This window comes from Notolabrus celidotus, chromosome 13 (genome assembly GCF_009762535.1).
Source record: "Notolabrus celidotus isolate fNotCel1 chromosome 13, fNotCel1.pri, whole genome shotgun sequence".
In the NCBI taxonomy this organism is placed as follows: domain Eukaryota; kingdom Metazoa; phylum Chordata; class Actinopteri; order Labriformes; family Labridae; genus Notolabrus; species Notolabrus celidotus.
Genome location: NC_048284.1, coordinates 16,788,368 through 16,815,125, shown reverse-complemented (window position 1 = coordinate 16,815,125; position 26,758 = coordinate 16,788,368). Strand labels below are relative to the sequence as shown.

The window sequence follows — 26,758 nt, the reverse complement described above, 5'->3', positions numbered from 1 at the left end:
ATGTGTAAGCTGTTGTGTTTGCACTCTGAGGCTTAACTACTCCCATCAGCCTCTTTGCCTGACTGATTTATGTCTATCAGCTTCCCTTTGACTTTACAACCAATCCAGGAAATATCCAGGACTTTTGATTGTTGTGATTTATCAAATATTGTCACAGCTCAGATGATTTGCATGGCAAAGATCTTCTTCCTATTTGCCTTTGGAGCAGAACAATTCCTCAAAATCCCTTTGTGATGGAAACAAAAAGAGGCTGGCATCACGTAGAAGACAGAGAGCTCAAGGAAGGAGGGGGGAGGGATAAAAAAGAAAAAGTGAAATGATGGCTCAGTGCTCAGGCAGATTGCATTCAATTTAAAAACAATCCAAGAGCGATCTTGATGTTTATATCTGAGCTGAGGACAGGTCCTGTGGGCTGTTTTAAGTGCTTTAAGTGAAACCAATCTGAAACCCCCGGGGACACTCAGACGCAGAGTGGAAAGGGTTTCAAACAGGAAGCCCAAAACCTTTGTTGCCATGTCTTTCTCTTCTCTTTTTCTCACTCACACGCAAATCTGAAACCTCACAATCCTTTTCTGCTTCAATAAAAGTGTATGCATAAAAATGCTGGGTTGCTGGTGCTGGGCACACAGGCTGTTTTACCCAGCTCAACACCTGGTTGGGTTAATCTCATTTTCCCAGTTTCCCGCCATCAAACAGGATCCTTCTTTTACAGTCAGAAGTCGACAAACACATCTTAGTCAGTCCTTCATGGTATTATAATACAAACACTGCACTTACTTTACCAAATTGTGGTAAAGCATAATCATGAGCTTGCAAAAACTCAATTTCCTTATTTACTTTGCTTACTATGTGGCATTCTCCTGGGTATTATTTAGCTTACTTTTACAAATCTCGGCACATTTGTAAGTTTACTTTATTTTGTATTGCTGATAGCTAGCAAGCAAGCTATCTTTTCTCCTGTAACATTGATGCTTTAACTTTAAGTCATCTCTTTGCTTTGTCTACCTCTATTTTGGTTACTCAAATAATACACCAGGCTGTCAAAAAAAAAATGAACAGCACAACAGCCACTCAAAAAGTGAATCCAAAATATGTAGAGCTCCCCCTGGTGATCAGCTGCAGTATAGGTCATGAAGCCTGTTTTCTCCACGTTAACCACTGAGACCAAGCGGCAACCTCCGGTCTTAAACTATGAAGCTCATGCGGAAGTGTTATAAACTGCAGTTCAACGAGAATCCGCTTGAGGCTGGCTGCAGAAACACTGGAAACCACATAGACATGAATGGGAAAAAGACGATCTTTGCAGCATTAATAAACATATTTACAGCCTGGTTCAAAAAACGGCTTGGCTCAACGTAGCTAATTTCTCTATCAGCACACACTGTCGAGGGTGAATCTTTTTCTAACGCAACGGTTCAGAAGATATTAAGATTACGCGTTTTTGCCCAAATAAGGACATGACTGACTTGACTCCCAGTCAGGAACACATAGCTGTTGGCTAAGAGGCTCAAACTCCGCCCCTTTACGTCACACTCTGCCTGGTTGAGTTCCGCATTTCCAATATGACTGCCGCTGTCGATTGGCTTCAAAACAGCACTCAGGAACAGATGGGGGATGTCACGGATACTACGTCCATTATTTATACAGTCTAAGATTGAGACATGTAAAACTATAAAACTGAAGGACATTTGTGGCTTTTTTTTATTGGAGGAGGTGAGGATAAAAAATGGGGGAAAATAAAATAACTAACACAAACACAAGAGTCATTAACGTTTCCAAAACTATTAGGGTCAGCTTCAAACTGGCACAAGAATCTGTTCTGTTCTGATGTGGACTGTGCTGACCTTTTGGGGCTCCACCGACCAGAGTACTTCTGCACTTCCTCTAGCTTCAGTGTACAGCACAGTATGGCAGTGCCTATTGCAACGGTATCGTTTACATTAGTACTATCACAACAGACTTAAGACTTACCTTTTTAATCTAGCTTTTAATTTGGAGTAGTTTATTTTTAGCCCTGGACTGCATTATTATTCTTATCATTTTTATTATTATTTTAATCATTGCTTTAACATTTATTATCTTATTTATAAAAAATATTTATTTATTTCTCAAATTTAATAATTTATTTATCTATTTATTTCTTGTGTTCATCTGATCTTGTTAATGCTACCTTATTTTTAACTTTTCTTTCCACTCTTAATTATTTTATTAGTTTTACTGTATTCATTTTATTTTATTCATAATCCTGCCTTTTATAATTTTACCATTGCTGTTGTTTTCTGTCTCTATTATTCTGTGAAGCACTTTGGGCTGCATGTTTTTATGTCTGAAATGTGCTGTATAAATAAAGTTGAGTTGAGTTGAGTACTACAAGAGGAGTAGGAGGTGCATTGTCCATATTTACATACAGTCAATGTTCCAAATTTAAAGTCCTATATATTATACAAACAATACATGGAGAGAAGGAAAAGTCTTCCAATGAACCACAGAGTGGAGTTAGAATTGAATTGTATGCTCTGATTCTTTATGATAAGCACATCTGACTCCTTCACATTCACATGAGCCTCCTTGGTTGTGGTTATTCTTTAACCCAGCAAGTCCAGATGCCCTTTATTCAACTCAAGTACTTCTTGCAGCATCTTACTCCTCTCTTTCCAGCCACTTGAAGTCTTGGTTCATCTCTGCATGTCCCCTCTGCTATAAACATAATACTTGACTAACATTCAAAAGTAAGGACACATGTTGGAACCAATTAGGAAGATGTGAGTACACAGCACACACACATGCAAAAAGCAGGAACACAATCAGACATAGTGACAAATCTCAGCATGCAGGCTTCCCAGAGGTATGCCTCATTTGTCGTAGTTGCATGCAGTTTCCTCATTTAGAACAGGTGAGCTGCAGGATCCACTGATCTACCTGCTGTGTGTGCGTGTGTGTGTATGTGTGTGTTTACACAAATATATTCTTCTTTACTGCATCAGTATTCACACTTGCTTTCCACCTGTGCATAATTTCATAACTCCTCGGCTAATGTTGCACCCTGAAAAACGGCATCTCTCTTTCTCGTCTCACCTCTTTGCAATCAGTCATCCTCTCCCCAGAATTCCTCAAAACACACACACACATACATACACAAATATACACATACACAATGCTACCCGTCTGGCAATGTGTACTGGATGTGTACTGTGGCTGTTTGTGGACAGTGTGGAGCTCCACTGTTTATACATATCATATACATCTGATTAGCCTTAATGAGATTAGCTTTGACCTGTTATTCAGCATGCATCACTGGGCTGCAGCTGCCAGCCACAGAGCAACAACACACACACACACGCACGCACGCACGCACGCACGCACGCACGCACGCACACACACACACACACACACACACACACACACACACACGCAGGCAGCATTGCCATCAGCATCAGAGTCAGAGAGTCAGCGGGGGAGAGAGGAGCACATTGTTTTCTTGAAGCTGCAGTCACTCTGCCCTCAGATCGCAGACAGACCCATGGGGTTTGATGATTTGATAGAACAAGGAGGTAATTATTCATTTCATTCCATAGTTTATACGTGTTCTGCTTCAGTGCACTGTGGGCGCAAGAATTTCAGTCGCTGAAAAAAACCCTGCTGCCTTTAAAAACCTTTTGATTTTTAGCAATTAGATCTTTACGAGTCAAGCAGTTTTCTGTTAAAGACACACCATGGTTTATAATTTCTACATCAATCACTATACCCAATAACCACCGACTGAGTGAAATGATATATGTGTTTTATCTAGCATGATGAAATTCTCATGAAGAGCAGGGAAACCTGTAGAAAATGTCAGTTAATTATTGGTGATAAATTTCATCTTTAGAAAAGAACCTGACTTTCAAGTAACTTCAATTTAAGAAGCTTTCAGTAACTGAACATGATATTGTCTTTACATATTTATATATTTGACATCTATATACGTTTCACTCATTTTTATCAGTGAGCATGAATTTCTGTTTTCAACACAGGACTTATACTTTCTGTTTTTGCCTTGCATAACCTTATACATTTTCATCTTTCAACCTGAAGCTCTTATAAAAAGCTGTTGCCGCTAGTTTGTTAGCTAATTGCATCAGAAACATTGGACTGAGACTCACTCCAGCTCATATTACATTGAATATTTTGAAAATACAGCTATTTATTGGTTGACTGCCTTGTATAAATATGGTATGAAAAGGTATAAGACTCTTATTTTAACTAATTGAGTTGCTGCGCTCTTTGGGAGGTAAGCCTATAGCCTAGCAAAATGACTCGAAACTGCTAGCCTGGCTGTGTACTTTGTTAGCAATCAATATCATCTTGTGACAAGTAAATGTGATGGTAATGTGGGTTGTATGTGAGTAAATTTCTAATCTGATTGACTTTTTTTCTTTTAGAATTGGACGTGAACAATGATACTTCTATCTGCTCTGTCTACCCAACAGCTGGACGCTTTGGCCTCGTTAAAATGACTGAAAACTGCTAGCCTGCCTCTGTCCTATTCTAGCACAAAAAAGATGTATTTCTACAGATTGTACAAATAAGGTAAAATACAGTTATAAGTGAGCTTAACAGATTCTGTAAAAACAGATTATGTTGCACAACACCAGGCTAGCTACACACCCATGTTTTCAGTCTCTGTGCTACATTATCAAGCTAACTCAAAGGCCTCAAACCGTCTTACAGTTTCAACGGTTTTCCAGTCTAAGTACCATCATAGCTAAATGGTAATGGACAAATGTATTTCCTGCCCTGGTGAGTTACATGAGACTGAGTGATGAACGAACTCGAGTGCAATGAAAATTGTGCAACTTTCACTTCTGGTACAAAAATGAAAAGCGGTGGAAAACAGTGAAATGTGACGTGTGATTTATGGGGCATATTATGTCTGTTTCAGGCCTGCTGGCAGAGAAGGGAGAGCAGGCCATGTCAGATCATTCTGGTGGGGAAAAAAAGCCCTCGGGTGACCGCAGCTCAGCCTAGTGCAATCTTTCTCACTGTTCCAAACTTTTCCACTCTGTTTCTCTGCATCCCTCTCTCTCTGAATGCCTTATTCTGCCCCAGTCCATTTCTATCTCTCCTTCCCTTTTTATCCCTTTTGTCTTCCTCTCAGTGTCTTCCCTCCGCCTGCTCCACTCGCTCTCTACAGTATTTCACTGAGCCGTGCATGAATGTCACTCAGTGTGGGTATACAGGGAGGCTTTGCCAGCGCCGTCACTGCCATTTTTCCGCTTTTTCTTTTGTGCGTTGGAGGTTTAATCCCTTTCTCACATTGCGTTTCCACATGCAGAGGCAACACAGCAGCATGGTTGTACTCTCTTTTAAATGAGGTTTTTGTCACAGGGAAGTGAGACCGGCTTCTTCCAGTGAGGACCCCTGGGTAACAGATCCAATGATTGCGCTGGATTTATGTGAAAGCGCTTTCATGGTTTTATTGTAGATTCAAGCACACGTTAAAGGGGGATAAAGGACTACACCGCAGAGTTTTGAATTTAAAAGAAAAGGGTCCAGTGGGAGAAGTAAGAGGGTGAGCTAAACTCTGATAGATACATGTCTACATACTTGTATTCAGTATTATTGTAGTATTATTACAGTACACTAATCTTATTTAATAACAGGTGCTTGAATGTTGCCTCCCCTGTGAACTCAAGAATATACTACATACATAAAATATATCAGCACAGCCATTAGAACATAATAGATTTGCTCTACCCAGTAATGCCAATACATTATATATTTGAACTCTCGGGAGAAAGGCTGAATTGAAAAGGACTTAGTGACCTTTTCAGAGGCTGGAAACAAATAGTTTTTGCTAAATGGGAGATACAGTTCAGACATGAGCAGACTGCTAATGCTAGTTATCCAGTCCAGCTCCTGTTTGTTTAAAACAAACCTCTGACATTGCTCCCAAAACCACTAGCCGCTTACACATAAGCAATTCAGCACAGCTACATTGTTCTACCATCATTACGCTTTTGGACTTACACACTGAACTCTGCAACGGTGTAATATTAGTGTCCAATTGTGATGTCGAAACGTGAGTGGCATAGACTAAATACAGAGCGTGAGCTGAACATGATCACACTCTGACATAGACATATACGCAGTGCTGTCCCGCAATGCCATCCTGGACACTTGTCCAGTGGTTTTGTTACTTTGACCAATGGAGGATCAGAAGTGGGACAGCTTTGCCACACCATTACACTTCCATGTGTTACACAATGCAGGCAAGGCAAGACTGGGGCGTAAACAGCTCGCCTTAGACTGGACTTTCTTGCACACATGATTTTTACAGAATAACATTTGACTAGTTTTGGGTGAAAACAAAGAGTAAGTATGTGCTAACAACATAACACAATTTAGCATCTACGCCTAGGTAAGCAGTTATGCAAGGCTACTATTTACTAACTGGCACAAAGTATAGCTGAAGTTGGTCGAAATGTTCTTAGTTTGGACTTTTTTCACCATTGTGGTTTTGATTTATGGTGCAGTTTGTTTATCAAAGAATAACAAAAAAATAATCCGGCCCAGTGTTTATGAAACTTGCAGGGAGGGAAGAAATGAGCAAAACCTATCAAATGCAAATATAAAAATAAACAATATCTAGAGGTATAGGACTGTGCTTGCAGTATTACATCACAGAAGATGAAACTATTAGGATTTTGGTCAAAAATCTTAATATTAAGAGCAAACATTAGTTACAGATTATGAAAATGATCATTTTTTATGTGGGGTAAATGAATGTCTACTTAATTTCTTAAATCCTGCTTAAAAACACAAATATCCACCTTTTAGTAGCACTCAAAGGGAATATATAGATAACCATTTAATAATTGATAAACAACAGTCAAGACCACAGTGGTGCACCTACTGCAAATTTCACAAACTATTACTGCAAGTTCCTGCACATTTATATATGGTATCCTGTGTACCTAACTGTACTATTAAATGTGTCAAAGTGATATCCCAGCAGACCCTTCAGGCAGCAGCATGCTGTTGGCAGCATTGTCCTCTTCTGCGTCCACACTAATTAGTACCACGCTGCCTAGCCTACATCTGATTAAGTGGCTTTTTAACATGATGGCCTTTCGTAATATTTAATCAACCCCCAGCCAGGTTTCGCTAAAGAGGCTAGTAGGTGCCCACTTGACAGATTTTTTTTTCTTTCTACCTTTGATTCAGTGGCTATGCTCCAAAATGTCCAAAGTAAAAAGGTTTTGTGAATCAAACCACATGAAAATGCGCAATAATAAAAAAAAAAAGGGTTGTGATAAGATTGTGTTTGACCTTAGAATGACAAGACTAAGAGCTGGACTTTTAGGGGTGGACAGGAGGGAGAGTGTTTATTGGAGGGCTAAACAGTCCTGCAAATTTTCGCTACCATCTGGTGGACACTGAAGCCAGAGAGAGAGAGAGAGAGAGAGAGAGAGAGAGAGAGAGAGAGAGAGAGAGAGAGGGAGATGCACAGAGAGAGAGAGAGAGAGAGAGAGAGAGAGAGAGAGAGAGAGGGAGAGAGGGAGATGAACAGAGAGAGAGAGAGAGAGAGAGAGAGAGAGAGGAGAGAGAGGGAGAGGAGAGAGAGAGAGAGGAGAGAGAGAGAGAGAGAGAGAGAGAGAGAGAGAGAGAGGATGCAGGCAGTATGGAGAGAGTCCACTCTTGATTCATTGCCTAAACAACACAGGCTGTGTTAATTACATCTGGGTTGCTGCTAAACAGTGGGCATTTCACAGGGGTCATCGCTGTGTAGGATCATGCCATCAATTCTAGAATGGGTGCAACTACCTTTTTTTTGTGTGCTACTGCATGAGAGGATGCAATTATTTATTATTTCTTGCAATAATTGCAATAAGGACACCAGCAGGGTCCCTATTTGTTTTCCATATGAGCTAACAAAATACACAACTTCGATTTCTTTCATCATAATAATATCCTTTAAAAACTGGTCTAATGGTCATTATACGGCTGATGAATGGCTCATGCTCAAAGTCCCACAAGGCAAAACAGTAACTTAGGAATGTTCAAATTTTTTTATTATTTTCGAAAACACATTAAACCTAAACATTATCATTCCCATAAGTCAATTTTAATTCAAGATTACAAAGTACTCCACTCCGCTTTCTGCTGCTTGTTGGTTTTCTTGTTACTTACTGTATTCATTTGTTCTGTTGGTCATTAAAAAAGAGGACATACCCTCAATGAAGACTCAAGATTTAAAAGTAGAATGCATGTTAGTATATATATATATATGAGGACAAGCTTATAGAGTTAAATGTATCCATTTCTTTACACACAGTACATATCAGTAGTTAAACCACAACAAACACATATTGAACACTGTTAAATGAACACTCTATATGCTCACTCTATATACACAATGTATAGAATGTATCTCTGTCTTGTGTTTGCGTGTGTAGGTGGGCTGGCCTGGCTCTTGAAGAAGGATGATAACTAGCCAAGACCTCCCAAGGCCAGCCAATATCCCTGAGCGCAAGTGTTACCAGGACACACACATACGCTCAGACACACACACACCTCCTGGGGTGGACTGCATGATAGTGATCTGATGATGGTTGTAGTCCCTGATTGCACAGGCTTTTATTATCCTATATAACATCAGCAGGCGCTGGCTTGCATTACTATCGAGGAATGTCTGCTGATGTATGTGAATGTAGGGGTTGCTGTTGACTGCGGTCAGGACATCTTTTTCTTTATTGTAGAGTTTTAACATTTTAACCTCTCTGTGTGGGATTTTCTAATCTAGTTAATTACCATGTTGAAACGAGACATTAAAGCAGAAACTGTCAGAAGTGGCAGATTCAAGGGGGGAAAAAAACATGATACATTTCTCTTTTTCAGATGCCCCCTCCTCATCTCTCTCCCGCTGCCTGTTTTCCCTCACAAAAGGCTTCTATGGAGCGAGGGAGCATTGGTGCTAATAATGTTGATGCTGTGCCAAGCCCAGCTGGTGGTGGCCGGCACAGGGCATCGAGTGTCTGCTCTCCACAGTCGCTGTCTTTAAAAGGCTCGCTCCTCTGCCAACTGGGATCAGAGGGAGGGAGATCACATGGCTTAAATGGACGCAACCAACCTGTGAACCTGTGCAGAGCTCCGTCTGTTAGATCTGTCTGTGCTCTCTGGAACATGAAGGTCTCATGCTTTACTAAGATGTGGTAAAGGAATAGGTTTGTGACAAAGCACTGACAGGAAGCTGATAAGAGCCATGATCTTAATTTTTTTTTTAATGCAAGATCACACACTAATTATACCATTTCATTAGATATTATGATTTCTCAAGTAGATTACAAGACAATTAACCCTAAATGAAAATAAAACAAAAGGGTTTTTTTCTCCTATTAGTTACAATGTACCAGAGGTTGCATGCCAGAGTGCTTTGATTGCATCTTGACAATTGCAGCAACAAACTTAAAAGGGAAATGACAAATAAAGGAATACTTTGGAATAAAACAACAACTTACAACTCTCTGTTTAGCTACAAAGTCCTCAAGGAAACAGAAGTAATTTAATCTAGATAATTTCAAGTTATATTGGGTTAAAAAAGTGTATTCTCAGGATAAAACCATGAATTATATATATAATGGAATAGTTAATTATACTATTGAAAAAAATAATTACAAGTATGGTTATTTTTGGCTTCCATAGACAGACAGCAGGTTGCAGTGCCACTAGATGAATCCTGACATACAGTATACCAACACACAGCTTTGTAGAGAAAGTCAATGTATGTAAACTGTGAGATATGTAAACAATGTATTGTATTTAATATTTGTAAAGATGTAACAAGTCACTGAAGTATATACAGTACGTCAAAATGAATCCATCGTTTCTAACAAACTGCTTTACGCTGCATACAGTATCTACACTATGAAGAGCTGAAATAGAAAGATAGCATGAGTCATGCTGATGAACCACTCAGAGTCTGCAGTACAACTCTACAATGAGGATATTAAATGTACTGTGGAGCTTATTTAAGCTGCAGGCTGAAACTGCAGTCAGTTTTGAGAAAATAAAATGAATAAATACTGAATCTAATTTTCAGTAAAGTTTATTTGTGCAGTGATTCATATCAGGCTGAATTACAGTGTGTGTGTTTGTGTATGTCCTCTACTCAATATCATATTGACTGGGGAACAAATTTGGCTCAACAGCCACACTGAGGATCCTCATTTGGAGGAAACGTTGTATGAATGAAGCTCACGGGGGATTCATGTGTCGGAATTCTCTTCCCTTTGTTATATTACAGGCAGCCGTGTGCTACCAAACAACAATCCAGCTGTAGAGGCCGAAACCTGCGCCAAGTCGACCCCTTAGGAGGAGCTGACAAACATACATACAATACAGTGTAAACAGAGCTGTATATGAACATGTATGGTACAACACTCAGACTGTAGAAGCCACCTTGCAGTTTCCCCTCTTCTGTTTTCACTGTGTGGGTGGCTCCGATTCCCAGCAGTGCTTGTTAATGCAGCAAGGTGTCTGTTCTACCCCTCTCTCCCCCTCTCTCCCCCTGTCTCTTCCTCCCCCCTGTGCATTCCTCTGCAACCCTGCCGCCTCGCTGTTTCTCTTCCTCTGTACACAGTATCCCTAATTCCAGAAGTGAAAGGCACTACTGAAAGTATACATCCTGCGGTACTTCATGAGCATACTTTTTAAAGGTGTATGATACTGGTACTGATTTTGATACCTAGATGTGTACAGATATAGACCAAAACTTGTATGAGTCCTAGTACCACTATCAATATGAGCCTCTGATACTACCTTATATTTTGCCGTGTGTATCATTGGGTTTGCCAGTAATTGCAACCAATTAGCCCCAAAAAAACAACAGGTTAATGTGATTTATTGTGTGAAAATAACAAACAACAGTCATGTAGTGCAAGCAAAGACTGTATAAAATATATACGTAGTATCCGTGACGTCACCAATCTGTTCCTGAGTGCTGTTTTGAAGCCAATCAACGGCGGCAGCCATATTGGAAATGCGGAACTCAACCAGGCAGAGTGTGACGTAATGGGGCAGAGTTTGAGCCTCTTAGCCACCAGCTATGTGTTCCCAACTGGAAGTCAAGTCAGGCATGTCCTTATTTGGGCAAAAACGCGTAATCTTAATATCTTCTGAACCGTCGCACTAGAAAAAAATTCACCCCCATACAGTGTGCGCCGATAGAGAAATTAGCTACGTAGAGCCATGCCGTTTTTGAACCAGGCTGTAAACATGCTTATTAATGCCGCAAATATCGTCTTTTTTGAATTGGTGTCTATGTGGTTTCCGGTGTTTCTGCAGCCAGCCTCAAGCGGATTCTCGATGAATTGCATTTTATAACACTTCCACATGGGCTTCATAGTTTGAGACCAGAGGTTGCCGCTTAAGTGCAAGCCAAGAGTGTAATGTTAATCAAAGCTGGTAAGATGTCAGAAATCAGTGATTTACATATTTTAAGCACACTAGAAACACATTTGGTGTTGGCCAATACTCAAGTCTTGTCATCAGAATCAGTATCAGTGCGGGAAAACACATCTTTACCTCTTAAGTGCATCATCTGTAATCCTAATAAACCAACCATGAGAAAAAAACCAACAATCTATTACATTTAAACCTGTTGATACACTCTCAGTTTGAGCCAACCTTGTGGTTACTGGCACTAACAGCAAGTGTGTTTTAATAGAGGTCCCAAAGTTCAGATCAAAATGAAATGTATCGACCAGTGGGGACAACAAACACAGCCTGAGTGCCTACTCTGTCAAGAAAATGAGAGCAGACAAGCAACCAGTATTTGTGTGCACTGTGCACCCAAACAAACCTCGGCTGTGAGGATTCAGTGTGCCATTGTTTAAATTTAGAAGTCTGATGAAGAAATCCTGATCAAATCTTATGCATTATGGAAAATGCATGCATGCTCCGGATTTTGCCTGGAGAACATCCAGGAGGTGCCTTTTACAAAAGCTGTTAGAAAGCAGCGTTTACATGCAGGCTGCAAATTGAGGCAGCATGACCATACTAAAAAAGCTCAGGTAAGGGTTGATTTTTTTTTTTTGTAAGTGAAATGTGTCAGGATTAAAAGAGTAGAACCGCTCGTGTTGCATATCACAGTTTTCATGTTGCAAATCTGGTGCAATGCTATGTAGTTATTTCCTGTTACGTAATTGTATCCAGTGAGAGAATAGCAGACTACCAGTTAGGACAATATATGGATATGAAAGCAGGAACCAAATCCCAATACACTGAAAAGCTTTGCTGGGAAATTTTGGGCATAAACAGCATTTTATGTTTGAAATCATAAAGATCACCACGGTAAGTATGGGAAAGGACAAAATTGTAACTGGGGTGTTCCTGTCACCTTCTTCCCCACTTTAATTGGCTGTATTTCATCAAAAGTAGCTTTCAAACTGTGTTTTTATGACTGCACAGCTTTTTTAGGAGGAAGAAAAAGGCTTATTTACAGTTTTGTTTAGGGGGAAGTGCTGCGTTGTTGTTTTTAAAGCATTGTCATTAGCAATTATTTACAGTATCCTGGGAAAGTTTGCAGTGTGTGCATGTTCTCGTGCTGGTTTCAAGTTCAGAGTCTTGCTCAAGGATATGTCAGCAGCAGTGTTTAAGATTCCTCACATGAGATTATTTTCTCTCAGGTTTGGAAGCATTTTAAACAGTGTCATGCGTTTGTTGTGTCTTTAATGAGCCTGTGTTACTTTTACATGCTATGGAATGTGTCCCATGTGGATTTAAAAGATTAGCCCCAATGTCGGACTTATTACCTAAACAACTACTCTCTATTAATACTTTTTCGATGAGCTATTACACGATAATTTTCAGTTATGTTTTCAACAAAGGAGATTATCCAGCGCTCTGTTGTGGTAATTATAGCTTGCTGAAATGTAGACATAAATGAAATGATGCAGATGTAGAAAATATTGGGCCCTTAAGTCTCAGCAGGGTGCTCAACTGGGAAACAGTTTTTTTTCCACTCTCAATTAAATCCAAGGGTATACTTAGCTCAGTGAACAGGGATTTAAAATAATTCCAATTAAAATGAAGCATAAAAAACAAATATCTTAACTGCAGGCCTTAATAAGAAACAAATGAGACGGAACAGAGTACATGTGAATATATCTATCTATCTATCTATCTATCTATCTATCTATCTATCTATCTATCTATCTATCTATCTATCTATCTATCTATCTATCTATCTATCTATCTATCTATCTTATATACTTTTTAATTACACAACTTCTTTTTGACCATAATTGAAATATTTATTTCTATTTATCTGTCTGTTGATCCCCATCTCTCATCTTTCTGTCTGTCCATCCATCTTTCCCTAGCTTGATGTTTAGCTAACTATCTAGAAAGCGACCTGATGAGCTAACTAGCTAGCTGTTAGTATGTATACTAGCAGGTAACTTTCATTAACTTATCTCAATCAATACTTTGATCCATGAAAAAACCTTTAATCTATCTTTCTGTCCGTCCAACTGTCTGCCTGTTCTTCTGTCTGTCCTTCGATCCATTTCTAGCTAACTATCTAAGCAAACAAACAAGCTAACTAGCCAGCTGTTAACATAAAAATGTTAATCCTAAAACTATCCTTTGTTAAGCTTTCTATCCATAACTCCCTATCTCCCTATCTCCGTATCTCCCTGTCTGTCTGTCTGTCTGTCTGTCTGCCCGCCCGCCCTAGGGTTGCCAACTCTCTCACTACTAAATAAGGGACAGGTGCACGGTGCCATAGTGTGAGCATGATGTGTGAATTCAGTGTATATCAATATTCTGATTCAACTGGAAATGCAGAAACTGTGTATATTCCCTTTAATCCTTACTGTATCATTATGTAACCTCATATGAATAAACCTCAAAGAAACCATAATTTGTCTCTTTACATCAAAAAACAGGCAAAAGAAAAAATAAATGCAAAAGAGGAGTATGACTTACCAAATGTACTTTCTCCATGGATACTGTTTGCTGCTCTTGACTGACTCAAGCAGTCTTTTGTCCTTTTGCAGCCAGAGAGAAGTCCTTACATGACAAGTCACAGTTTACAGATATTTGAAGTTCATTTTTGATCAGCTCTGTGCGGCATCTGTTTATTGAGTCTGACCATTTAATGGCCATCAGAGAGAAAATTCTCTACACACTTTTTTTGCAGGACCTGAACTGATGCACATGAGGGGGCCTGTGATTGGATGACAGGCGGCATGATTGGCACATGATCTGCCACTGCCGTTTTATCTGATCTAGGATCTGTAGAGTGCAGTCTGCTGTATTTACAAGAGTTGATAGTCAATATACGGGACAATTTAGGTCCTGTATGAAACAAACCAATTTAGCCCAATATATGGGATGTCCCGGTTAATACAGGACAGTTGGCAACCCTAGTCTGTCCTGCAACTTATGAGCGATGTTCTAGCTAGCTCTTAAACGGCTAGCTAACAACCTATTTTGTCTTCTACTGTGGTAATCCTAAAAATAACCTCTAACACCTTATACCCCCTGCCATTCTCTCTCCATCTCTCTAGAAGTAAATTATCAAACAGGTTGTGTGTCTCTAACTGCTTTAATTTCCAAGAAGATTGAGAGTAACAACAGTTTGAGCTCAAAATGACTCCGGGGATACAGTTGAAGAGTAGACACAAGCACACACTCGCACATCCCTCACATATGAATTAGGCTAATTAGCATCCCTGCTCTAAATGTCCCCCACTCCACATCAGAGATACCTCTGACAAACAGACTTAAGAGGAAAGGGGCCGAGTGGTTTTGTGGCTGCGAGGAGGGACTTCTCATTATGCATCCTTCCCCAAGACAACACTCGGCCTCTCCCAAGGCACCCCTGTGTCACTGTAATTATACACAGCCACGCATTACTGCCGGCCTTAGCGGTGTGAGAAAACATCAGATGCACCTCTCAGCGCTCCCAACATCCTTCTCATCCCCTATCTTCTCTCTTCTTTCTCATTAAAACCCCTTTTTTTCTACTGCCACCAACTTCCCTCCCCTGCTTCCTCCCTTCCTCCCTTCCTCCCCTCCCCTCTTCCCTCCTCCACCTCAGTCAATCAATCCTTCATGAAATCACAAGGTGACACCGCTGGAGTTGCCCTGGTAACCACCGCTACACAAATGTTGCCTGGTCACCATGCACAAACAAGCCCAGAGCCCAGCAAGAAAAACAGTGCGGTGTACTCGCGACAGAGAGGAGATAAAATACTGGAGGGAGGGGTCAGGGGGTGGAAGGTCGCACAATGGCTGCTGCACACACACCCAATCCCCGTAACCCTCCCATCACACACTCATTTTAATTGTATGATAACCTTCAAGGTAGCTCCTAAGCTCCCGGAGCAATGTAGCATAAATGTCAGGCAACTCTGCAAATTAATTTAAACGTATTTAAGCTGCAGAGAAACCCAATATCATTATAATCCATACATTTATAATGTAGGAACAGGCTATTGTTTTGAAATCACCAGTTTCTCCATTATGCCTTTATTATGACTATAAAAGTGACAATGTTTTTGTACTCGTGCTGGTATTTCTCTTTTCACTCATTAAAAAGAATCTGCTAAGGGTGGAAACCTCTGAAGAATAAATGACATCAGAGCTGGGATTCATAAATAGAGCACTCTAATGAAGTGCTTTATCAAGCTCGCCGGAGTCTTTTGGATGCATTATTTATTATTTAATGCTGGTTTTGGTCCAGTGAGATATGTCAATATGTGGTGCGAGATCTGACAAAGTGATTCATGCTATGTAATTAATCAATCCAGCATTCTGCACTAATTTCCATTAATTTCCGGTAGAGGGAAAACAAATCAAGTGATTTAACCTCTTTGTAGAATGCATTCATCTTTTTGTATATATAACTGCTGTTCTTGTTTTGGTGCATTCAAGAGCCACAAGGGAGAAGAGGCTGTTTGTTTGAGGAGGATAAAATATGATGCTCTATATTAACAGCAGTGCATGTTTCTAGCAAGACATCATAGTAAGTTGTAGCATATGTACATGGCCTCATTTAGGAGAGTACAGATAATACAATTTGAGTTATAAAACTGATAGTGTTTCCTTTTTTTCCTCACATGTAGGCACACATTACGACTGTGATGGATGTTTGAATAGACACCTAATTCAAAGGCTTGTCCTTGAGTCTATGATGTAAAGACACTCCTTTCATTACACTGATTTCTGATACGGCATCTTCAATCTGGTGAGAAGAAAAGAAAGACTGTCTGCAAGAAGGGAGGAAAAAAAGGTGTTTGTCTGCAAGGAAGGTGTTGCGAGGGAGGTGGAGTAAATTGACTGTTTACAACAACAGACCCACAGTGAGGGACCTTGAATGTCCATGACGAGCCGCATTCCCTTTTTCACTTTCAAATCACCTCATCCCATGCGTTTTTGGAAGCCATCCTAAAAAAACCAAGGCCATAATTTCCATCCAATTTGTTCCCTCTCTCTGCGTGAACACTGACAGATTGTCATATTTTGGCCACACTCCCAGAGGAGAGTTGAAAGAGGCAGGAGGGCAGATAAACGGCTATTACCATTCACACCGGCTCATTACTGAACATTTAGACCCAGGAGCTCCAACCCGAATGCTTCACTCAGAGGGGTGTTCATGCTGCTCCCGTCCCCTCCCCAGGAGCCCCGTACCATGGAGTGTTTGATTGACAACTGGAGCTCATTCATCCATCCTCTTAAACTATTGTATATTTCACTGCATTGATTTTTTCCCTCCATCTACAGTAATCTTCGCTTTGTAAAGATCATTCTATATTTGAAGCCCCTGCAGCATAAAATCCTGTGAGATGCCGCTGCATTATTGCTTCCAATTGAAGAAATAAAAGTGAATTATAGCTTTGAGCATGTGCACACACAGCACATCATTTGTGTTACGTAAGCAGCATAAAAAGGGTTATTGGCTGCCTACCGTCATGAATCCATCCAGCAGGCCTGAGTCCGGCTTGGGCGGGGCTTGTAGTCGCTCCATTGACCACTTCTCGATGATTGACGACACCTGAGAGTTTTCTGTGTTGAGGATGCGGAACCCCGTCATGTTGACTCCACTGAAGCGGTATGGTTCCATATCGAGGGCAAAAAGATCCTGGATACACGAGGACAAAGTCTCAATGTGCTGCAGAAATAATCGTTGTTCTGTTTGTGCACCAAAATAATCTACACCTTGCACCTCTTAGGCTGTTTAAACATTAAGGTTTTAAAAGAGGTACATACAGTCTTAAACAAAAAAATCAAACTTGAACCTGCACTGTTTCTGTTAGGGTTTTCACAAGATGGTCTAGATCTTAATCCATCCAATACACCCTTCTAATGAAATTGTTATTACTAGCAAGAAGGTGTATTTTGTCTCAGTGGATCATAGACAAACCACCAACAGTAACAGAGTGGTACAGAGAAATATGCAAGGTTATACCAATGGAGAGCCTCTGCAAAGTTAAAAGGGAACAACAGATATTTTTTTGAAATTTGGCAACCAGTCTTAGTTTATCTACCTTATGAAATTACAGATTTGTTACAAAAAGGCGGAGTGCCTCCCAATTTGAACCTTATTTCATAAATAAGAATTGGATTTTTCCAACTCCTTTTGCTGTTTTGGCGGGGTGCTGTTTGCCCTCTCCTTCTCTGGGGAGGGCTTGTGGCATGATGCCATGTATATGTTTACCTCTCTGCCAGTGTGTGTTTTGGTACTTGAGCGGCATGTGCTATGGGGTGTTGCTGTCTGGTTGTGAGTCTTGATCTGGGGGCTGTCGGGTCATTGTCTTCTTGTTTTGTTTTGTTTCTGTCTTGTGGATTGTTTTGGTGCTTTGTCTTTTTCGTCTTTTGTCTTCTTTGTTTTGTACTGATGTGTGTTGTTGTTTTTTTGTCTTTCTGGTTTCTGTTTTTTTGTTGTTGTTGTTGATGTCGACTTTGAAAATTAATAAAATACATATACACAAAAACATTAAGGTGGTCACTAAATGCCCACCCACTGGTTTGTTTACTTCTTTTTAAAGCATCTATTTTGGTAACTTTACACCATCGCAAAATTTAAAGGAGTGGTGCTGGGACTAACTGCATTTTTTTTTGCTTATACTAGCTAGCATGGTTAGCAATGTGAACCCATCATTCTCAGTGACTGTGATATGAATTACGATACTATTTTTTAACCAAACAGTGCCTTCCTTAGTTTCCTTTTCATACAACCAAGAGGTAAACAAGGCGTTTTTGAGGTCGCCATACACACCCTGTGTAGTGTCTGGTTTCATAAATGTGACCATAATATAACAAATGACCATGAAGATTTGAAAGTAGTAAACAAGACCATAAACTTGTTAGGAAATGATTTACAGGGCAAGCAAATCAAGTGAGAAACACCATATTTTCTCGTAGACTGACATTTACACTTCTTTTTGCATCCAGTTGAGTTGCCCCCTGCTTGCTATTAGAAACAATGCAAGTTCAAAGATTATACAATGGCTTTCTTTTCCACATCCAGAGGCTACCTCTAGACTGTCTGTGATCCGTCCTCAGTAATTAGAGTAGTCGTTTGAGTGGCAGCTTTATCGGTATAAATGAGGGCAGAGGAGGGCAGTTCAAGGTGCTTTATGAGTTATTTTATTTCATGCTGAGGCAGGAGCCATGATTAAGGAAAGCCTCTCAAGGTTAAAGGCAGGCTTTTGGTGGACTGCCATCTATCATGTGGAAGTGAAAGGACAACCCAATTGTCTGCTGCATACAGCATGTCTGGCATCTCACCAGGCAGATGTCTCTGGGATGCGACAACACAGTTGACAGAGCAACAGCAGGTGATGGACGCAGAATGAGGTTGCCACGGTCAATGTTTGCCGTCCTATTCGGAAAAACAGCATGGATGGCTTGGTACCAGTATGCAGAAGCTCTGGCCAGCACTGTGGCCTGCCAAACACTGGCTGATGTTAAAGTAGGCATGTTTCCATCGTTACAAGCAGCAGCATGCGGTGGATACAGCCCTATAATCACTGCTCCCTTTCCTTTCCCAATGACATACCTGCTGTCACCCACTTCCCTTTCATCTAGCCAGGTCCTTATGTGGGTGCACAAGATATAGCTGAATGTCCTGTGCACTGGTAAATGTCTTTTTCAAGTCAGTTTTCTCCAACCTTTTCCTTAGCCTTTCCAATTGTGCTCCAAACAAACACAGCATGCAATTTGTTTGCTCGAGCTATAATGGACCAAATGGGCCACAGTCTCATTTACTCAGGGCTGTTATCTGAGCTCTCAGTCTTCTGTTCTCTGGGCTCAGCGAAGATAGCAAGTAATCTTTGTAGTGGCTAGATCAAAGAACTTTGGAGAACTTCAAGCACTGCCAGAGTCAGAATAAAATATATCCAGCTGCTTTTGTTTCCTGCAGTCAGGGTTCAGACAGCCAGGTAGGGTGAAAAGGTTGGTGTGGAATTCAGAAAACACAGTTTCACAACCAATGCTTTAAAACAAAGAGTATCAAAACAACGACAGTGTGTCAGCTTTTCAATTATATTTATTTATATCTATAGTTTAAGTTGGAGTTCATGTTAAAAAAAGGTCTCATGCAAAATGAAGGTTATTTTATGTGACTAGTTATGTCGTGTTTAATTTTGATCTCAGAAGAAAAAAAAAACAATCAGATGAATAGATGTATTTTTGCCTTGCTGTTAAAAGAAGGTGACATTTTATTTTCAAAAAGAGCCCAGAAATAGAACAATGTTCACACATGATAAAGTGTGTAGTGCTTTAGAAAGAAAACAGTAAATAAATGTATTTTGTCTAGATGAAGGAAGAAGCGCTCTTGAACTCACCAGGGTAGTGAAAATATAATGGTAGTACTCTGTCATCATACCCATGGCCAGGGCCTGCAGGGAAGAAAGAACAGTGAGTACTGACAAGAAAAAAATCAATGATTAATGAGCTTATTACCCCACTCGTTTCATTAAGTTCTTTATTTAACTTTTATGTAACCCGTGTTGTCGCTTTGACCCTTGCTAGGAAGGCAGCTGAAAAAGTTTCACATCAAAAGAGACCAACAGGGGGTCTAAACCAAGTGCACAAGTCTGCCTGAAAGGAGACTTTTATTTATGAAACTAGTCGTCTTATGAAAGCTCAAAATGACACATCTATAGCATCTTTGCCTGTTTTCCAAAAATGATTTTTAATTAGATCCTTTTCACACATGTGTTGTTTGTGTGGATGTGAATTTAATGATTTCACAGTTCCCTATCTACGTAAAAGGGAAAAAAAGACTGAATATATACATGTTTATGTTTCAAAGTCCTTGTTATTCCTGCAATTATTCCTGTAACAGCACGCTACAGCCAAGAAGTAAACACTGAAAACAAAACGAGCACAAAGAAGCACTGCAGGCAGAGGCTCTAAAATGAACAGTTGACATGTAGTATATATTTTGTTTTGCCCACCAAGTATTCACATCAATAAATAATCCTCCTTGTTGCATCCCGTAGACACACAGCTATATAGAAATCAAGCAGTGCACTTTGCCTTCAAGAAGATTTCAATTCAATAAGAACTCCCACTGTTCTCATGAATTATGTGCCCCTGTTAAATGAATTTAACATGCCTGTGAGCAGAATTAGACTTTCTAATTAAAAAACCTTTATTGTCCTACGGAGAGTATCCATTATGACGGGTCAGTAGCAGAGATCTAATACTCTACAGAGAAATTAAAGATGCACCGAGCAGAAAGCAGGTAACTGAATCATTTGAATAAGGGCTTAAAGAGAGAAGAGTGATGCAGAGAATAATTTAATGTTGTTTTAGTACATTTACATTATGAATGAACTATGAGTCCATGGACCGAAAACTAAGTCTGTGTTTCTGGGAGGGTAAAATATGTAAATTTTGGGACTGCAGTTAATTCAGTTTTAATTCAGTTCAGGAGGCGCTGAGATAAAATGACTCATCTTGTTCATGAATTTACTGTTCTTTCAACTCAACTGCTCCCTTTGTTCACATATTGCACTTAAAAAGAAATTGGGAAACTAATAGCCATGAGCATTAACTGTGTCAATTACATAAATTAACTAACAATTTGTGGATTAATTGAAGAAGAACATTCACATTTAACAAATCTGTCTGAAATAGTATTAAGTCAATCATTTTGTTCAGCAAAAAGTTAATTTTCATGATAGACCTTTTATTCTCATGACATTTATTTCTTAAAACACCCCTCATCAAGTTTGTTTTTATACCCTATATTACAACAGTTACTCGCAACCTCAAATTGCGACCCCCAACAGTAAAATCTGAAGTGTTTGCGGCCCCACCTACCCCCAGGCAGCCTGTGTTTAAATACCATGACAATGCAAGTCAAAGCTATCTTCTGCGACCTACGCACATGATGTCATGGGTACAGGCAATGTGATGTGAAAAACTGTCACCCCGACGAAAAATAGGTTCATTCATTCTTATTTGTCACTTTTTCATCCACTACAACACATTAATTAAATATCTTAAGCTGCCAAGATGTAGCTTAGCTAGGTTGTTTGTGCTGCCTATCCAGCTGGCTTACTTCTTAGCTTAAATATTCAGCATCAAAAACGAAGATAATGTGTCAGCAGTGTTGCCAAATCCTCAGTGAGGGAAGTAGCTATTGGCAGTCCTAAAAGTCCCGATAAGTCCCTAAATGACATCATTGCTTAATTTGCATAATTAAAATTATAATGGACGCTGTAGGAGAGACGAGTAACATTGAGGGAGAGGCAAAAAGAGGTTAAAAAACAATCTAAATATGTTTATGATTACACTTAGGAGCCGACAACAAATCAAAATAAAACCTGAAATTTTTCAACCATAACATTTTCTACATTCTTAGTGTATGCAATCTGCATTAACTATCTAAATGGACCAAAAAGAGACAGTGGGTGGGATCAGCCAGCGGTGTCTTCGTACATGCATGATACATTTGCAGTCTGAATGCTGAGGGATGAACGCCTCCTGCTCTGAATGCAGCTAGGAGGGACTCACAGCAGCATCCACTGCTCGTTGAGAAGAGTAAGAAGGATACATGCTTTCACGTCAGTCTCAGAAAGTCTCTGTTTAACACCAGAAAAAGTTGCTAGAGTTGTCGCTAATCGCTTTTTTGAAATAGAGTTGCTAGAGGGGTCTGACAACTTGGTAAATATAGCAACAAAGTTGCTAAGTTTGCAACACTTTGTGTCAGCTTTTTGAGCTAGCTTCTATTGCTTTTAGCGACAGTGAATACTTTATTTTTAATGTTTACAGAAGCTAAGTGTCTTTAAAACCAAAACACTGTCTGAAACAACTGGCTAATGTTAACTGTGGCTATCATCACTGTATCATGACTTTGCACTTTAATGCTAATCAGAGCCAGATAGACACATTTTTACAGTTAGTAGCTACCTTGATGAGCCAGGTTATTAAATATGCTAGTTTCTATGTCTGTGACCAGAGATCATTTATGTAGGAGATAGATAGCTGATTCAAATATCTTTGACGATTTTGTTGCTCTTGCTAGTTGCTAACTAGCTTAAAATGTATAGGAAAGAAACAACTTGATGAAATACAGCGTGCTTTGATGAGACAGCTTTTTAAAACATGAAGTTGATGTTTACGAACTTCCCCAAACAAGAAAAAATACATTTTTTGATTTAAATATTTGAGACAATTAAGACTTTAAAGTTTCTAGTACTGTTTTTCACACTGAATCAAATCGAATATTTATCATTTATGTTGGGTTTATACCTGTTTTAGGATCCAGGCTGCCATCTCATGTCCACAATCAAAGATGACATGAAACTCCTTCGCCTTCTTCATCTCTTTCAGAAGTGGCTTAGCGTCCTTGGTTTCTGTGGGCAGCTGTCGAATCTTCAAACGAATGTTGTATCGTGACGGTGCCTTGATCAGCTCCTGCAGTCGAATGAGACCTGCAGACAAAAGAGGATACGTATAGCGTGAAAAAAGGGAGTTTAAAAGATGCAGCTACATAGTGTGTTTGATATGCTGCCATATTGAAGTATCTCTGACGGTGCGGAGGCCACAAAACTAACCGGATTCAGGTCTTCTCAGCAGAAAAAGGCTCATATGCATTCATTCCTAATCCTCAGTCTATTGATCCTCCTACTCATGCTTGGCAAGCAAACACACTGCTTCAGACCTATCAAGACAATTTAACACCAACCCAGCACATTGCTCTCTTTTATACCAAAAAGAACAAAATGGAACCTCGATCTGCAACCGCCTACAGAAACTTACAAGCCCACAGAAGCCTCCCGAATGTTGCTCTCTTCTTCCATGATACCATACAGCAGCATGGAATAGGTTCAATTTTATCCTGATGGAACGCTGTGGTCAATCCTGCGTTTCTGCTCTCTCTCACACACACACTTCAGATGTGTTCTGATGAGAGCTGTTCTGTTTGCCCAGCTTGTACTTTCCCCCTGGGGAGCCCGACGCGGCCGTCACATATTGAGCTACAATCTTCACCTTTCATTTCTCGACCACACGCTCAGGTAGAAAGCTCTCCGGGAGAAACTGTGATGAGATTACAATGAGTTTCACCCTCAGTAAAGAACTTCAGAGTGCAGGGATGAAAGAGGCTGGATTGATGGGAGAGATGATTACTTGTCATGGGTATAAAAATGGATGGAGCAGCAAGGACAGTTGGAGAGGGAACTGGAGAGAGATAGGATTTTTTTTTTTTTTTCGTGGAACCACTTTAAGATAGCTCAGCCTATTTTTTATTTTGAAATGAAGTGCAGGGTGAGCAGTTTAATGGTCTTACTGTGAGTGGGGCCGGGTCTCCCTGAGGCCTACAGAAAGATTGGTGTGAAATAGGAACATGCAGGTCTTGTTGTGAAATGCACCATTGTAGAGAGGAATACTGAACCTCCTGGAGCTTTCCTCAGGTAATCCCAATAGATCCCTACTCTGGGGCATGTCTGTGACTCCCTGTTTTTGTTCATACTGACACTTTGGGAGGTGTTAAGCAAGAATAAAAAATTCTGTCAAGGGAGCTCAACGTTTGGGAAACACTGTCAGTGTGGATGTTTGTGGGCTCTGGCTAATGCCTTCAGACTTTCCCCCTGGATCCTCTAACGGCTGTGTGTGAATATTTTATCCCCTCCGATAGTTTTCCCTGCCAGCCGTCAGATAGGCTCCAATCAGCAGTGCGAGGCCCTGGAGCATGAAGCTGTGTGATTACAGCCTGGGACCAGGTGGATGCGAGAAAGGGGATCGGGGGGAGGTAGCAATGCAGCGATGCAGCTGTCACACATTTCAGGGCGTCAGGTGTATTACAGCAGAATCGGTCCACTGAGGAGGCCTGAGTCGCTCCTTTTCAACAGGGAGAGAGGTGAGAGGTCACCTTTTTGGCATCTCGCAGGAGCAGTTTGCCCGAGGATGAGAGTGTCAACGTAACTGGGCTCCAAGGCAGGAAGTGAGAAGAGGTCAAGGAGATGAGTCAGAATAATGTGGCAAGTGGGACAAATAACAGGGACAAGACAATGAGGTTATTGCACGTGTGAGCAGGGTCTACTAAAATTATAGCAACAGACGTGAAAGTAGAGAGGGCAGAAAAGCAGCACAAATCAAAAAGGTAAGACATTTTGTTCTGTAGCACAATTTCTGATGTCTACAAAATAGTCATTTGTTCAGCTCAGAAAGTGAATTCATTATACAACCTGTCTAAAACCCCCTCTACTCTGTCTCATTTACTTGCATTAAGTTGTCAACCACATCGTTCCAAATGGTTCATAAATTGCAAAAGAGAATTTGAATATTGTTATGTCTCTGGAGTGATTATGCTTTACCTCATAAAAATATCACTTCACTCCAGCTAAAATACGCCTCGCCTTTTAAAATGTATATTAAGCGTCACTCCACAAAGTCACGGGACAGCCGAAATGGCTCACAGACACATTTGATAGCCACCCTCAGAGATCAAGTGTCTCTCTGTGTTATTAATGTCGCTTGTCAGGCCCCCACATACTACAATTCTGCATTGCATTAATCTGAAGAGACACTGGGTCATTCTGGGTAGCATGGTTCTCTCTTTTTCTCTGCTGCTGCTCACTCTCCTGGAAGACTGACATGGGCAGCACCTGCAGGACTGAGGCAGAACAGTAAGCTATTGATTTCTGAATTAACTTGACAGGTTACAAAGCACTTGCTGAACTCGGTGCAACAGCAGTGCTCCTTTTTCTAGTTCACCTGGTGCCATTTTTAGGGCACAAAAGGCTGCAGGTTTTTACAACATCATCACACTTGTCATGCAAAACAAAAGCAAGCAGGAAGATAAAGACAGACACTGTCGACTGTACCTGTACCTGTGCTGTCGTCATAGACAACAGTGACCGTTCTCCACTTGAAGAAGTGCACCAGGTCGAGGATGGCTCTGCTGAGGGAGGAGAAATCGGGGAACAGGCTGACATAGTACGAGTCTCTGTTGTCAGACACTTGGTGCTTCCACTTGGTCTGGATGTGGGGCACTCCCAAAGCATTGCAGATGGACTGGACTGCATTGGCCGATGAGCTGTGTGAGGGGCCGAAAATGGCAGCCACCCCAAGGGAGAGCTGGTCACATGCTGGTAGGACAGCAAGCAAAAGAAGATGCAGGTCAGTTTAATCTGTAACCAGAAGATTTAAGAAGCCAAAACCAAACTAAGAATTAGCTAGCCCTTCATTTTGTTTGTGTGGTTACGCCCCTGACCACAGGAGGGACACAATACACATTCCTGCCAATGGTTTCACACTACTCTAATTGACTAAAGTAGCTATAAGTTGCCAGAAATGAAGCACTTTGCAAGCAGAGGCTGGTCAATATCAGACTGCCAGCAAGAATAATGTGTCAGTAAAAATGCAGGCTGCAAAGGAAAAATCAAAGAAAGCAGGTTTGTAAATGTTTGATAAGGAAGAAAATGCATTTCAGGTTTTTTTTCATTGATACGCACAATTTGGTGCCAAGACACTTTTCAGATTTTTTGAATTTCACTTTTCATTTTGACTCTTAGGAAACTGTGCTGAGTGGTTTGAAGAGTCAAGCCCTTGGTACAGATGGATATAACAGGTTAAGATTGGGTTGATCAAAATGACTTATAGGCTGCATCTAGAAGTCACTGCCTCGTTGTCTCATGTTCTACATCCTTGAAAAGCAGTGAATAGTTCTCTCAGTAATGAGCAGTAAATTGAGATTTCAGACACATTAATCTTCATCATGTCACACCAACCCTGACAGCTGTGTTCCTGCTGCAATGTTTTGCATCTTTGGAGTTTAGATTATGGGCTTCATAGCAGAAAATAGTTTAAAAGTTTTTTTCTTCAACAAATATCAGGCATACAAGGTTTGTTTAATCTCATATTAATTACGCATTTTTAGTGTTATTGAATATATATTATATATATAATAGATTATATTATATATTAAAATTACATTTCAACACTGAAGTTGTAAATGTGCTATAATAAAGGCGTAACTTTAAGAGATTAAAGTTGTAAAGTTTTGTAAATAAAGACATAATTGTACGGTTAGCAAATGTCTTATTTTGAAGGGAAAGATTAGAAGAACAGTGTCCTGCACTAAATGAGGAACCCTGAAGTATCTTCTACGATTAATTATTTTAGTTTTCTAACTTTTCTCTTAAATGTAAGCCTTATATTTTGTAAATGCAGATATTTTTTCTAGTAAATGAAGGACTTTTTTTGTACAACTTTCAAACTATGACTTTGATCTTTTAAACTACAAGTT

General features: G+C 40.2%; 1 protein-coding gene across 2 annotated transcripts in view; it reads right to left on the bottom strand.

The window, feature by feature from the left end:
• Window positions 1–26,758, bottom strand: part of LOC117824683 (glutamate receptor ionotropic, kainate 2) — an 81,375-nt gene that overhangs the window by 30,380 nt on the left and 24,237 nt on the right. Inside the window, exons 3-6 of one of the 2 annotated variants that reach the window (XM_034700244.1) lie at window positions 25,341–25,598; window positions 22,759–22,940; window positions 19,839–19,892; window positions 16,958–17,131 (exon numbers count right to left, since the gene is read on the bottom strand). In XM_034700244.1, coding sequence (XP_034556135.1) covers window positions 16,958–17,131; window positions 19,839–19,892; window positions 22,759–22,940; window positions 25,341–25,598 — 668 coding nt within the window. Of the gene's footprint in view, window positions 1–16,957; window positions 17,132–19,838; window positions 19,893–22,758; window positions 22,941–25,334; window positions 25,599–26,758 lie in introns of both variants that reach the window. The other variant, XM_034700243.1, reaches the window with a different exon arrangement.